This window comes from Ostrea edulis, chromosome 9, assembly GCF_947568905.1.
Source record: "Ostrea edulis chromosome 9, xbOstEdul1.1, whole genome shotgun sequence".
Taxonomy (NCBI): domain Eukaryota; kingdom Metazoa; phylum Mollusca; class Bivalvia; order Ostreida; family Ostreidae; genus Ostrea; species Ostrea edulis.
The window spans coordinates 53385768-53402514 of record NC_079172.1 but is presented as its reverse complement, the minus strand read 5'-3'; the positions used below and the strand labels follow the sequence as shown (position 1 = coordinate 53402514).

The following is a 16747-nucleotide window of genomic DNA, read 5'->3' as shown; positions in this document are numbered from 1 at the left end:
AACTAAGAACATGATACCTCCCTTAAAAAGCATTCCAAATCTTTCTTTTAGAATGAGTTAGTCAAGTAACATCTTAGAAGGCCCTAGAATCAAGGATTTTGCACGAAACGTGTTCAGTGTGCACAAAATGTGCTCAGCGTCTGGGGGCCTGGGCGGCCCCCAGACCCCCGCCTAATTTCCTGCCTCCTCCAAATTGAAGGTTAATTTACGGCCCTGTATATTCTGCAACTTTTATCAGTCTTCGGGACTGTAAATTACAAATCTCGGGAACTTTATTTTATTAGCATATACTGGTCCATGAAGGTACTGGCGTAGGACAGGAATGTCATCGTCTCGTGGGGATCCGGGTTAGAATAGATCCTTAGTACACTTTGTCGTAAGTGCCGACTAAATGGAGCGGTCCATCGGATGAGACTGCAAAAACTGAGGCCCTGTGACACAGTAGGTGTGGCACGATAAAGATCCCTCCTTGCTCAAAAGCCGTAAGCGCCGAGCATGGCCTAAATTTTGCATCTCTTCACCGGCAATGAGTGAAAAATTATCGGGGGACGTTAAGCAATATACATGTACAACCAACCAGAAATATTATCATTTTTATTTACCTTCCAAAATTCCAGTTTATTTGAAGAAAACTCGACACTTACCTGTTATAGATAACAAAAGAAATAATCCAACAAAATTCATATTAGCAGATAAGGAATATTAAAAGTTATACCAATGAAAAAAGTCAAAACATGGCACACTTTACAGAAGCACTACCTTTACAAAAGGGGGAGAGATATGACAGTGACTTTTGATCAGGATGACTGGATCAAACTAGCACAGTGATAACAGATGGAGATACTGCCCTTTAGTATATATGATTGAATGATTTTATAATATTCGTCCCATATAATGCTTACTCCAAATAAGTGGGTATGTAGCAGTTCCAGCACAGTCTTATTAGTCCCTTGTTTACTTGTAACATATAATCTGAAATAACTGTGTATGAAAACTAAATATCTTCTATACAAAAAATCTCCAAAGCAGTTTGTTTGATAGTGTAGTGTTTGGCACCCCGCCAGATTATCATACACGTGTAAAATGCAATAGATGACTGAGCACTGTTTTCACGTAAAAAACAACTTAAAAACCCACAATGCACAGGTATCCATTATCAAACAGAATTGAATATTTTAAACTATGCGCATCTAAAACAGTCTTCAAATGATTTGTAGGGTATGTACATCTATGAAGGACTGTGCATAATTTAACAGGACACATTATTGTCGAAAGCAAGCAAATGATAAAATGTTCATGAGTGCTGTTAGTTTCGTATCAAATCAAAAATAAATCATACGTGAGAAGTACACAGAAGGATAATATTCCTGACGGTGTGTTTGCTGCCACCCCTGATAATATCTTTAGGGCATACATGTCGGATATCCCCACCTCACCACCCAAAAAATCAAAATAATTTTTTTATGTATTACATATACTCTCCATTGTCAACTTCCCATATTTATGTAGTAATATTCCATTATCACCTGATATGGTGTTTTATATTTCTTAATTGATTCGATACGCAAGAGCTTGTTCTGTGTATGATCAGTTTTTAAATCGAGGCAGGCTACTGACAAACAAGATAATATTACAGTGGTTTCAATAGTGTCGTATAACGTCAGCATTTTGCAAATCCCGAGGTCGTTATGATGATCTAGTTTTCCAATTCAACTTATCATTGTGTCAAATGTCTGGCGTGTTTTATACCGATTGTTAGGCCGTTCTTGGCACAATGATTTTGACTACGGATTACTCCGTTTACGTGATCAAGAAATACGGCTCACGGCGGGATGCTTACTCCCCCTAGACACCTGGTCCCATCTCTGGTATATCCAGGGGCCCATGTTTGCCCAACTCTATATTTTGTATTCCTTATAGGAGTAATGAGATTGATCACTGTTACATTTTAACAGTAAAATTTATTCATTGAATAAAGATTGATATGTTCACAGATGTTATTTTCACACTGTGAAAATACATTGTAATAAAAGTGTTTCACATTGTGAAAATAACAAAATTTACTTGCCACAATATTCATTCGCGATACATAAAATCACCCTCATTTTACGTTATATATAATTGATTTTTCATGTTTTTTAAAAATAGTTTGTATATTTCTTAAGTACTATATTTTCTGTGCAATATTGGTTTGAACGTCAATACAACTAAAAGTGCTGAAGGAAAACTGAAGAAAAAATGTAATAAACAGAAAATTCAATGTTTAGGTGTTGGATATAGAATTTATTTCGCTCGTGAGACAAGATTTTTTCCATTATTTTCACGAAGCACTCGTACAAATATATTTTTAAAAAATTATGTCTCACTCGTGAAATAATTTTTTTTTTTACAACAACAAATCATTGAATATCCTCTACATGCACAAAAATGACATTAATTAAACACCCATTACAGATTAATCTGAAAAAAGTCTAAGTGAATTAAGGTTGTTTCAAATAGTGCGCTGTTGTGAAACAATTCAGATTCACTGAAATTAGACTACCGGTCATATTACAGTCTCTCTCTCTCTCTCTCTCTCTCTCTCTCTCTCTCTCTCTCTCTCTCTCTCTCTCTCTCTCATGTACCTAAACATAGAGGAGAAATGCATGTACTAGAGAAATAAAAACTAAAATTTGTCCTCCCTTTAGATAATAGGTACTGTACTGAGTTAGTCTAGGTTATTTGTACTCTTTATCTCAATGATGTTTGTGTTTACACATAGACAGGTCGCTGATATACATGTACATTATCTCGTGAACTGTAAAAATCCACAGATAGTGAACTTGACGGTGTTATGTTCTAGATAGAATAATCGTACATTATACTTTTCATTTGTATAAAAGGATAGTACATTAATACCTCTGCATTGTAATGAAAACAAGATGTACAACTACATGTAATATTTTATTTCATACACGCATAAATTATCTGTAGCCTTCACTAAATTTCTCCGACGAGAAAATGATACACATAGAAATACACAGTGACTAATATTAAGGATAGTACATGCAAATAAGATTTCATCTGGAGAGCTCAAACTCAAAGCACTTCCATTTTGTTATGCGAATTCATCCGTGTTTCCTAATAATGGTAGCAAATTTACTGAAAAGCTTTGAAACATTCGTGTACTTAAAATAGACTAAGCTACCATTTTATAAATCGTCATATGAATGTGAAATTTTCTTTGTGTTACATCGTATTTCACAAAAAAAGATACATTCATAGATTTATTTTTGCTCAATTCTTTATTCAAACTTTGTGTTTAAAACACAGATGTTGCCTGGGTCCCTTTCTTCATGGCTTCTTTGTCTGCAATAGTAACACAATTTATGTCCGTAAGAATGGTACAACAGTTTCAATAAGATGCATGTATGACCGTTTTGACAAATTACGAGAGTGGGCATTTACAGCGCATTTAGTATTGTATAATGTAATGCAATGTAGTATAGTATGATGTAATATAGTGTATAGTGCAAAGTAGTATCGTGTGATGTAGTGTAGTAGAGCATAGTGTAGTACATTAGAGTGTAGAGCGGTGTGCTGTATGACGTGTAATAGGGTATGTTGTGGTGCTAGATTTAGTCATTTACCTGTACATTTGTATGTTGTGGTGCTAGATTTAGTCATTTACCTGTACATTTGTATGTTGTGGTGCTCGATTTAGTCATTTACCTGTACATTTGTATGTTGTGGTGCTAGATTTAGTCATTTACCTGTACATTTGTATGTTGTGGTACTAGATTTAGTCATTTACCTGTACATTTGTATGTTGTGGTGCTAGATTTAGTCATTTACCTGTACATTTGTATGTTGTGGTGCTAGATTTAGTCATTTACCTGTACATTTGTATGTTGTGGTGCTAGATTTAGTCATTTACCTGTACATTTGTATGTTGTAGTGCTAGATTTAGTCATTTACCTGTACATTTGTATGTTGTGGTGCTAGATTTAGTCATTTACCTGTACATTTGTATGTTGTGGTGCTAGATTTAGTCATTTACCTGTACATTTGTATGTTGTGGTACTAGATTTAGTCATTTACCTGTACATTTGTATGTTGTGGTGCTAGATTTAGTCATTTACCTGTACATTTGTCTTAGAACCGATGCTATATGTTTGCCAAATATTATTGTATGTGCATGTTTAGTAATACATGAAAAATCAAAATAGCATTTCTTATTTATCGTGTATGTAAAATTCTGTCCTCTGTCACGGGGTTAAATTCCAGGGTACCCCAACCCTGGTATCAAACTAGTCAAAATTAATATTTCAAATGTGATTGCGCAATTGGAAAGTTTTGGGTAACTATCAGAACACCGTTTTATTCTGAATTTACACACTTCAAAGCTTTGTTAGCCCTCTATACTACCCGAGAACGCGATACTTGTGGTATATTTAGTACGAGTTTTCAAACGGAACATAATGGCTGCCATGCAGATTGGGGTGCTGAAACAGGAGCAACAGCATTCGTAACTTGTCGGGTCTCTCAGGCGAGCTCGGAAAGGCGCCTCGAATGTAATACGTTCGCCGGAAGTACATTTGTACAAAATAGATGTTTCTGTCATTGTGCAAGTCACGAACTAGTGATTATTAAATTGTTTTTAAACTTACTATGATCTCATCGTTTTTAGCAAACATTTTTGCATTTAACTTGATAAATACTGTAAATATTATAATTTTCATAGTCGTATTTTTATTTGATATAAAAATGAAGGCTATCGTAAGACATTCTGAGGTTGTTATTCCGCTTGCCAGAAAGGACCGAGAGTGTGCGATTGGAACGATAGGGCGACGGCCATCACCCCAACAATTTTGCAAAGACAGAGAGGAGGTGATGTTTGTGACAGCGATCTGTATGAATTCATTGTAACAGCGAATACAACAGTGATCTGCGATCAGTGGAGCGGCGAAGTTTAAATTCTATTGTTCAGTGTTAGACGCTTTTGAAGACCTAATAGTTGGACAGTAATGCTTTGAGGTAAAAATGATCAAACTTATCCATATATCTGGGGTACCTGTAAAGTGCGAAACGAGTAGGAAACCTACCGAACTTACCAAAAAGAAACAAAACATGAATCATTATAATTTAATGTGAAAAATATTAAGCAAGCGCTTATGGGTGTCACTCCCTTTTCCTGGCTTTGTCATTTTCTGACCCCCCCCCCCCCCTCTCCCCACCCATTGTGACAGTAGTTAGGGGAAAAAGAACCAAATATACTTAAAACGAATCATATTTATAAATATAATATACTGAAAAAGTCTTTGTTTTGTACCGTAAAATATAAAGTCCGATTAACAGCAAGTCCGATTTAAAATGGCTATGTTAAGGGAAAATTGTTGAAAAAAATTATTATATATTTTTCAATGTTGTTTCCGGGGGGAGGGGGGGGCTGGTTGAAAACCTATTCATTGGTTAGGTTCATAAAATCGTCATTTATGGTGGCAGCTAGTAAAACGTAATAAAATTTAGAAAGTTGAACTATAATTCAAGTCTTTTGCAATATATTTGCTTTTTACGACATACTGTCACAATCGGTGGGAGAAGGAAGGGGGGGGGGGGGGTAGAAAATGACAAAGCCAGGTGGGGGGGGGGGATGTAGCACCAACAGGCATATGCATTTGTATGAAGTATATGAAACGTCGGATTCTGAGCATGACTTCCCGTTTTCTCTGTGTTTTCTGCTTTCCTTGTTCATAAACTCTTTGGTCTTACAAAATGCTGACCTACTTCCAATATATCATTGCATAAAATATTTTCCGTGTTTCGTTCCGTTGTCCGTTTTAGCAACACCCTAAATACATAGAGTTGTGTCTAGCTTTACTGCATATCAATAATAATTTCTAACCGAATTGTAATCATATAATCAGTGGCGGATTTAAGTGGGCGCACACCCCCCCCCCCCCCCCAATTTAAGGTAAATCATGGTCTCTTGTTCAGAAAAAAAAAAACGATAAAAGAAGCAATATTTTTCCCACTCTCAGAGAAATAAATGACGAGATATTTTACTTTATTGAGTAACGTTCATTGGGAGAACTTTAATTTAAACTTAAAATTTGTGTCATTTTTATAATTTCACATCATTAAATGACAGAAAATAGTAAAAATGACTACATAGGAGATATATTCCAAGCCCTATAAAATAACAGGAGCTTCCTGGACCCGCAGGCAGTTGTATCGCTAGGGTTCAAATTACATGTGTACTCTTTAATAGTACATTCGAACCCAAGCGATATAATTGATTATGCCTGGACCCACTGGGGGCCTTAAGGCGCACCCGACCACTGCCTTATGAAGTTGCGCCCCCTAACATCAAGTCCGCCCCGATAACATGGTATTATATAATTTTTCCATAATTGATAATACTCGCACCGAAGCAGTTAAAGATTAAAATAAGATACTACAAGTTTCCACAGCTTTTCAACGTTCTCAGACACCAGCTTCTTTAAACAATGTTTGATGCTAACCGATGGACCGCTTAAAAATGTATCAGTCAACCCCGAAAGATCGGTTATACAGTTTCGTTTCCTTTTGTTTCGTCTGGGCAGGTTTCGTTTTGTTTCAGTATATTTCGTTTCGCATTTTACAGGTAATCATATGATCTGTTCTATTTTGCTATACATGTATTTACAATTGCATGGCATGTAAATTAAAACACGTAGAATAAACTTTGTTTTATTTCATATTGTGATATTGTCTTATCAGGAAAAAGAGATGATACTACCAAGAAGTCCACCACCTATGGTGTCCGGATAGGGCCATTTGCAAAAGCGTGACTGCGCGTTAGTCACAACACGCCGTCACGCCAACAAGCAACGCGCCTTCGCGCTCTCACAATAAGCAACGCGCCTTCGCGCAGACAAGCAACGCGCCGTCACGCTTACAAGCAACACGGCGCGAAGGCGTGACGGTGCGAAGGCGCGTTGCTTGTTGGCGTGACGGTGCGAAGCAATCAGATCACGCGCTCGTCTTTTTCCGTAACCGGTTCATTTGCGGTTACGGAAATAGCCGAGTAGTTACGATTGGGTGCGAAGGTGTGTTGCTTGTTGGCGTGAGAGCGCGAAGGCGCGTTGCTTGTTGGCGTGGTGTGACTAACGCGCAGTCACGCTTTTACAAATGGCCCTATCCGGACGCCATAACCACCACCATCCCCACCCTGATCATTTTCTCATGGAAGGTATGGTTGCGATAAAGGCGTTTTGTCTTGAGAGAGAGAGAGAGGGGGGGGGGGGGGTGTCAGACTGTGTGTTGTCTCTACCAATATAGGTGACTGTCAATGCTAAAATTACAAGATTCTTGTAAAACACTTTCATTATTAATTTTTATACTAACATATAACTTTGCTTAATCAATTTATGATGTAAAATTATAAGATGAAATTGTTTTACTGTTTGTAGTTAAATTCTTAACCCGTTCCGTTCCGCGTTTTAACAACACCCGGGGCAGCATAAGGTAAACTCTCATCAAAGTTAGCTAACATAATAGTTTCTCGCTCTTTCTTTTGAAATATTCGTGTTTCAATACACGGAATAATAATTTCTACAATGTGTAGACTAGGTGTGTTCTCAACAAGCCACCCTTCCCCGTTCGTCAGCTGGTATCACATTGAGAAGTAGTGCTATTGCAAGTTCACATAGCCCAATCTTAACCTTGCAAACTAACGTACATATAACATCTTTTTTTTTTCTTTCTTTTTTTAAAATATTGTTTAAGCTGTTGTACATTTAAAGTGAAAACATTTTCATTTTCATCCGCTTATAATGACCTTGCATGAGACCGAAAATTTATTGGGCTAACAAATTGTGAAGGCGTGCATAAAATTACGGTAAAACGGTGTCCCGGCAGTAAATCGAAACAACGTATACAAATTATACTTTGGAAATTGAAGTATACATAAATATGTGATTAGGCAATAGAAGTATACATACACTGTAGAAATAAGGTTTTGGAATGACGATATAAGCATCACCAATGACCCCATTAGGTACCTGTATATTCCCATTTAGTATCGCCACCACCACCACCACCACCATTGAATTTATTCATTTGTATCAGATCCAATGTAGATCTTAAACTTTTTCTGGAAACCACTATGAGGAAGTCAGTAACAGAACATCATATGTATTCTTTATGTTTTGCATGTTTATTTTTCTACGGTCTTTTACGACAGTTTGGCGGTGATTTATGGCAAATTGGCTGGTCCTCCCATTCACACCCTACAGAGAACCAGAACGAGCAATCTGACAGATAGAGCAGAATTACACCACAAAAAGCATGCGCTTGTCATTAATGACACGAGAGGATTAATTATCGGTGCAATTAACGGTGGCATAATTGGTTAGTTTTATGCTCTTTGTCTTAACCCGTGTAGCATTGAATCATTCTCGTTCATTTCAAGTGGTAAAAAAACCTTGAAATAATATCATTAAGACAGAATTCAAATTTCCTCGAAATCGGCAACGTATAATCTCCATCATTGAATACTGTCCTATTCTATATCAAAATGTACTTCAATCCAGTACTTGACTGAGTGGGAACTATCAAAACACGTAATCATTCGGAAAAGCGTCGTGTTTGAATTTGATTATTTATCTAATTATTTATTCATTTACTCTTTTTTTAAAAGCACATTTACGCAATATAAGTCATAATTTAAGTTTTCATACTATATCGTTCTGTTTCTTTATTATTCGTGTATAATGTGTGTGTCATTTGTTACAAGGAATTGCGTGTGTTGGGTGGGGTTAAAATTTTAATCTGAGAGATTTGAATGTAAAATTTTACTTCTATACTACGTATTGCTACGCGGAAAAAATTGATAACGTCAACGCAAAAATCTTTTACTTGCTTCAAAAATGTATGTGCACGTGATTACTGTAACCATTGTGAAGCACGTGATTACTGTAACCATTGTGAAGCACGTGATTACTGTAACCATTGTGAAGCACGTGATTACTGTAATTATTGTGAAGCACGTGATTACTGTAACCATTGTGAAGCTTTGGGTTCGCGCATAGCTGGTTATTTTCACGTTTTGTAGTTTAATTACGTTTTTTCGCAGGTTTAGATCGTAATTTTTGTGTCCGTTCTATTTTTAAAATGTTATGCTTTGGTAATATCAACTGCAGTTTTGATTTCATAATTTTGATCTGCTGCGACTTTAGTGAATGTTAAGCTTCACTATAACAGTCTTAATGTACAAGAAATGTATAAATCATATTAGTATATATATACTCAAATACAAATACATAGTATTTCATTTAATTTTGACTCGGTTTGAATAAATATATGATATGAACTGCAATGTAGGGAGCCCCTAGAACTCGAATCCGTTCCCTCAACCGCATATTCCGCAAGATCACTCTCAAAAAGCAATTCACTGTGCATTATACACCTGAAGTAGTAAATGTTGGTGATTTGTAAACTGAGAATTTCCCCATTCTTTCAAAATCTTTTTATTTTGCGAATTATAAAGCGTAAACTGACATAAACCGTGTTATATCGCTTAATACGCTCCAAAATTAAAGCCATCCCCTACATATTGGATTCATATCAGACATCTCTAAACAGAGAGTGGTATTAGAGTAACTCAATTTACTGGTACCAGAATGATAATTCATAGGCATTATATGCGATTCCCTTACTAAAGTTGTGACGCTAACACTGGAATAAAAAAAAACCTAGGTTCCACAATAGTTTAATTTGGTCTTTATTATTTTGTTATAATACAAGCAAATGCATTCACCTGAATATTCCAAAATTGTTATTCTTTCTGAGCCTTTTAGTTTTAGAAGATGTGGGCGCCGATACGCAAAATTTATAGAGTGCACATGGAATGTGAACAAATGTTTTTGCAACATATATTGATTAAATTTTATGATTATAAAACTGAAATATCAGTTATCGACTTTATTGTTGTATTGGCAAATCATGAAGTGCAAGGGAGATGTGTATCAATTTTCTCCTAATCAGTTATTACGTATGAAGGTATATCGCAAAATAATGATAGTCTCTGTTAAGATTAAAGTATCTTGAGTTAGTGAAGAAAGTGGCAATGGTCACAGCATTAAGTTTGCATGATTTATAGCAAGCACACAAAATTTACAAACGAATCACCACAAATAAATGTTATGTAGTATTTGGTCTTTATTTCAGATAAGCAACATAGAAGCATAAAGATGCATGCATTATATACAAGCAGTGTGACGAACAACAGAAAGTTTGTAGAATCACATGTCTTTGTAGACAATATTAATATCTATAAGTGATTAGTTGTTCGAAGATGTTGAATAAAAGTGCTTTTAAAATGCCACCCTTGAAATGCGGAACATCAAAGACTACCTTCTTAGGTACACCCCCGACACCTGCACTACTGAAGGCAAAGCTTCCGGCTCCAGATCCAGATCCGGTGGGTCCTGATTCGAAATGGAAAAATCCTGGTTCTCCCCCTCCGATAAATGAGGATCCTCCTGAGAAAGGGCTGGGGCCCGTTCCTCCACTGGAGAACGCTTTTCCATTACCACTGGTAAAAGTGAAACCTCTGGAAGTTCCATCAGCGCTTCTAAAATTTTAATCATTGGTCAAAAGAAGCCATTGCAATATCCGACTACAAGGTATGTGATGTGAATTATATTTACATGTATACATGTATAAAAATGATTATCATACGGAATATACATGTACTACAAAAGTCATTAATCTTCGCGGGTAGTTGCTTTGTTTTCGTGACATAGACCTCCGAAAATCAAATCCTATACAAAATGAGAGAATTTAGAGAATAAAATCTTTTTAGAACGTGTCTTTGAACAAGTTTATTTTTCGAAAACAAAGAAAACTTAATAGATAAAGAATATTACATCAGCCCTAATGGTCCTATATCAGACCGAGTGCCGAAGTTTGTAATAATCTCCATCAGTAATATTCATTATATAGCCAATACGAATATGTAACGGTGAGAGCTGAAATAGAATCAGCGCCTGCTGTCTAATCCGATTAATGCTTCCATTGTTGAATAAAACATTTCTTAAAACAAAACAGGCGATACGTTTGGGAACATCGGAAGTTCCGGGTCAGTTTATGCAACATTCAAATTCTAAGGCCAAACATGATAAGATCAACACACCTGAAAAAAGTTCCCTGCGAATTCCCGTCTCTGAAGACTTTCTTCTCTCCCCTGGGAGCATCTCCGAACTCATGGATCTGCGTGGGGAGGCCAGAGCCTGACGTCATCACGAACCCCCTGTCTGGTGCTCCGCCCCCAAACCCACTGCCCATAACAAAACCATTCCCCCCTCCACCGCCACTGGTAAAAGCAAATCCACCGGAGTTTCCGCTTGGACTCCTATAAAAATACACGTGAAATGCTGTACAATATCCAGGCAGGTTCAAAACTATTAGGATTATTTTAACAGCGTTAGAAGTCACTATTAAGTATATTAAGATATACATGTATATATCTGCCCTATCCTGAACATCTGTCCATTATCATTTCTGGATACCAAAGTACATTTATATGCGACAAACAACATAATATCAAATAGACATGTATATATGGTGACGAAGACGGTCAAACATATCGAGCTAATACACCTTAATATAAAGATGCAGCCTATTCTCTTTTTACTTATGCATCTAGTCTAAGTTATAAAGGATGCTAAGTCCATAATCCCTAGCATTATCTGAAAATGTAATATACTAAATATGTCCTTCATAACTTGCAACTAAATATATTTTTATGGTATGTAAACCTGAATAAAATTCCCTCGCCATTTTTGTCCTTGACGACTTTTTCCGTGCCAGGGGGGACATTGTTCAGGTCTATCTTTCGCATTCTTTGCATATTTCCGTGTGGATCGAACGGTCCAAAATTGCCATTTAACATTTCAAATGGGTTGTATCCGCCTGAAAATAAAACAGATTATGGTCTTTTATCAAGTGAATTTCATGGTGTATAGTGTTTAACAATTCAGTTGTTTTATGCACAGGCAGAATTGGTGTACAGTGTACCCGATAACAGGACCCTAAAGACTCATGTTTCCGTTTTTGTTAGACGAGGTCGGTACCAGTAAGAAGGGGGGTGGGGGTATATAAGAAAGAAATTTTAAAAAAGAAAGTAATGGCAATTGTATGATGATAACCAAATACGAACGTTTGAAGATTCTTGAAGGACTTTTATTATTTGAAAGTTTCCTATCACAAAATCTACTATTTCCTTTATCCATAAAATTCCATACCTGTGATTTGCCATATACATATCGAATATTTATGTGGGTTAGTTTTTTTTTTTCATTGTGGTTTAGATATTTTATGTTTCAATGAAAGAAAATAGCAGGCGTCTTTGAAGTTTTTTGTTTTATACCTTAACTAAATTTATGTCCTTCGTGATTTAAAATGTTTTTTAAAGAAACTTGGAGAAAATTGAATTGACACAAGCATATTTCCGCGAGTGGTAAGCCACTTTGTTTTTCGTACTATGGCAATTCAACATCTGTCAGGTGTCCCTTTGGCTATCATTAAATAGAGAGTATTTCCTGGATTTGATGATCAACTGACAATGCTGTTTACGTTCACTTAATGAAATTAATTCAGGCAAGTTTTAAATGCAAGGATGCACTGCAATGTGTCACATTAAAAAACTGAAACTTTTTGATGCATAAGTAAATTATTACATCGTGACTATAATATTATGAAAGGATAATTGCTAAAAGAATCATGCAACCATTGTATTTCAAAGTAGGAATAGACATTAATGAACAGAGAAATCAAAATGAATAGAAATAGGATATTCTAAAATAAATTCTCTAAAACAATCATAATTACAAATTTTTTAACCGAATGAATCGATAATACAAAATGGTGAATTATTAATCTGTGTACTTACCTGGCCAAAACATTCCGTCTGCCATACTCACCACGCCTAGAATTAATATCACTGCTTTCATTATTTTTAATCCTGAAAAAGCAGTCACTCTTTATTTTCACATTGACCATAATTACATTTCAACATATCATGTATTTGTGAATTTTGCTCTCTGTCTTCTCCACGGACGAGGAAATCTGCCTATGTGGCCATTCAACGGAGATGCAAGATATCAAGAGTGTTTTATTCTTGTAATTTCTGGTTTTATCGAACGTTTTATGGGACGAACTATAAAACTGTGCCGCTGTGACTTTTTACGTTGGAATGGGTGTTGACATCGAGTGCAGAACGATATAAAATTATGTGACGTTGCAGGGGCAGATCCGGAAATTTTTCAAAGACAGTGTGACTTAAAATGATACCTTTTCCACATGCACACATCCCAAAGAAGGGGATTGCAGGACCCAAAATGGCACAAAATGACAAATTTTGTTAAAAATGGTCAACCAAAATATGGGTGCAAAGTTAGTTTTATATTTTATCCTATGATAAGTATTCATTCCCTTATGAATACATTTTCTTTCATTTTGTACTATTTTACCCATTTACAATTTTCACTCGATTTCACCTTGATTTTTCAATCTAATAATTTATTTAATTTCATCCTTATTTTGCTTTTCATTCAGGCGTTCTAATTTGAAAAGAAAAAGTGAGCAAGATTACATACCCCACGCCCCACAATGAATGACAATGCTACACATATTGAATGACAATGCTACACACAATGAATGACAATGTTATGAATAAAATACAACAAATTCTTGATTCTGTGCTATACTGTTATATTTTCACGCATGTACTCAAGTCATATGTAATATTGTTTAGAAATGTAAATTGTATGAAATATAAAAATAGAAATATTCCAATTATATATGGCTTAAAAATCGGTTTCACGCAAGTTGCACCAAATAATATATTTTGACCAAAATTCTTTCTTCAACTTAGGGCATTAATCCCAGAAAAAATATCGATTCAGAATTTCCTGTGAAGATGCACATCTATACAGTATGTCCATATTAAATACGAAGTTACATAAATTTCTTATCAGCGATTTTCAGGGGAGTTGCGCTGACAAACTGTTTCAATAGTATATTTAATTTTCGAAAAACTTATATGTTCAAAGGGGCACAACTCCCAGGAAAAAATTAATAAGAATTTCCTGCGAAATTGCAGATCTACACAGCAGGGCCGTAAGTAGGGTTCTAAATCAGGGGAGGCAGGGGATTGGGGGCCGCCGATTGACTTTACGACTGAAAATGACACTTTTTAAATCCCAATTTATCATGTTTGTGTTTCATTTGTACTATGTAAAGAATCGTAATATGGTGTCAAAGACAAAGGTGCTTGTCTTCATTTTAAACATATATCCTATAATATAACATTTATATAATTTTATTTTCTTTTTTGCCAAAAAATCAGACGAGGCAGTTGCCTCGTCTGCCTCATCGGCAGTTACGGCCCTGCACAGTATGTCCTGTTTAACTACAAAGTTTAATGAAATTTTGTTTAATGGTTTCAGAGTTGTGCTGATAAGAAAAAGACTGATGGAGGCCAAACTTCTAAATTCAAAAGGGGAATAATTTTCAGGGGAAAAAAAGTCAAATCAACATTAATATCCTATGAATATGCACATCTGTACAGTACATGAATGTACATAATATAAATACAAAGTTGCATGGAATTCTGTTAAGAGTTGTGCTTACAAATTGTTATAATAGTACCGGTATATTTTATATTCGTCAAACTTCTAAGTTCAAAGGGGCATAACTTCCAGAAAAACATTGAATTTCCTATAAAATATGCAGATCTACACAGTAAGTCCTTATTAACTACGATGTTTCATGAAATTCTACTGAGCGGTTTCAGGGGGCAAGAGAACAGGATTGACGGAGGACAAACCTCTTAGTTCAAAAGGGGCATAACTCCCAGAAAAAAAGTCGAATAAAAATTTCTTGCAAATTTGCATATCTACACAGCAAGTTATTAACTACAAAGTTTCATGAAATCCTATTTTAAAAGCGCTTTCAAAGAGGTTGAGCTGACGAGAACAGAACTGACTGACGGGTCCCAGGTCAAAACCATAATACCTTTACAACTCGTTGCATCCACAGGCACCTAAAGTATGGATATTACCCCCCCCCCCCCCCACTTTGATAATTTTATTTTTGTGGTAATACTTTCTCTGAAATGTGTGAATTCCCTGTTTATCTCATACCTATTTCAATCTTTGTAATCTTTCACGTTTTTTGTAAAAAAAAAAAAAAAAAAAAAAAAAAAAAAAAGGGGGGGGTTTAGTAATATCCATACTGCTTGCCTGTGGTTGCGTTGAGTATAAAGATATTTTTAAAATCTTGATGCACAACATAACAGAAAACAGGGTTCAAAACACTCTGATATATTTCATTTTAGAGTTGGATATCAAACATAACACGCAGCAGCTTTAACAAATTGTCCTTATAAAAGCTGGTATTTCATTCCATCAGTTGTTGATCATGATAAATGATTTTTCATACTTTTGCTACATAGTTTCGACCTGTCTACTGAAATAAGTAATGCCAGATAATCTTAGATTGTTTAAATTGATTTTGAACACTACTGAAAATGTTTCTTCTTCTTTTATCATCTATTGTGCAAAATCTGACTTTTCAAAGATGGTCATCTCAAAAACCAGCATGGATACCCTATCTTTAGTTTGGTTGTATAATATATGGTAATGTCATCATTACTTGTGTGACGTGTCAGGCATGGTTTAAAAAATGGTGCGTGTATCGGGCGTCCTTTAAAGGACATTCCGGGGTTTTCACTACCTACTATTCACTACCCGTCAAGTCGTTTTAGGACCATGTTAAATTTGGGGATAGAATGTTTATCTTTAATCAGTAGCCCCTGTCAGATGTGTAAAACTGGGCTAATTAGCCATCTGAAGGTGACAATTAACACAATGAATTAAATATTATCATTTTTGAAGTCATGTTACATCCCTGCCTATTGTAATATACTTCTATCATGATACTCAAATGATGTAGGCTAGTCGTTATTATGGGGGTATTAGAAACATTCTAGTTATTGATTGTAATGGATAGCTTACAATAGCCTGATATACGCGTATATTTGTACGATTTGATTTTTAAACTCCTTGTACTTCTTTTCACTTCTCAACCAGTCAGAGACCTTCATTATATTTGCTTCTGTTGACAGAGACCTTCATTGCAATTGCTTTTGCTGAAAAAATTTAACATGTTTGTAAGACTCCCCACGACTGCTCAACGGACGCGTAATGTGAAAATTGACTATTTAACGATGCCTTCAACGTGTAACTTATAAAAGTATTATAAAAGTGTTTTATTTTTTTTAAAACATGCTATCTTGCTTATGTATTAAACAGAAGAAAAAAAATCAGCTTATTTTCCATTGCATGCTAATATATATACACTTATATCTAATAATTCAATATATTTCTGTTCTAAAATCATACATGTATAAATATCAAAATGAACTTACCTGTGTGCTCCCTGTCTTGTTTTGATTCTAACGTTGTCTCTGTGTGACTTGAGTATTTAATGATTCATTAAATCAAATTCCCCGTACTTTCACGTTACCCCTAGTGTCGCGACATTTCGGAATAGTGTAAAATTTGTTTTAATTGGCATTTTATGTTAATTTGTGGTTTTCTGGAAAAGACGTTTATGGTTTATTACGCAATAGTAATTTAATTTGATAAACGGCAAAAGAGCTATCATCAGATTTGTTCAACACGTGAGCTCTAACGGTTTCATTCAAGGCAAATTAATG

At 35.5% G+C, this 16747-nt stretch overlaps 1 protein-coding gene across 1 annotated transcript in view; it reads right to left on the bottom strand.

Moving 5' to 3' along the window:
* The window catches only part of LOC125658068 (macrophage mannose receptor 1-like), a 48562-nt gene extending 32030 nt beyond the window's left edge, over positions 1 to 16532 (bottom strand). The window contains exons 1-5 of the mRNA XM_048889151.2: positions 16457 to 16532; positions 12917 to 12988; positions 11784 to 11937; positions 11159 to 11377; positions 10377 to 10597 (exon numbers count right to left, since the gene is read on the bottom strand). Of these exons, the coding sequence (XP_048745108.1) occupies positions 10377 to 10597; positions 11159 to 11377; positions 11784 to 11937; positions 12917 to 12977 (655 nt within the window). The 5' untranslated portion in view covers positions 12978 to 12988; positions 16457 to 16532. The remainder of the gene's footprint in view (positions 1 to 10376; positions 10598 to 11158; positions 11378 to 11783; positions 11938 to 12916; positions 12989 to 16456) is intronic.
* Between the last annotated feature and the right edge of the window lie 215 nt (positions 16533 to 16747).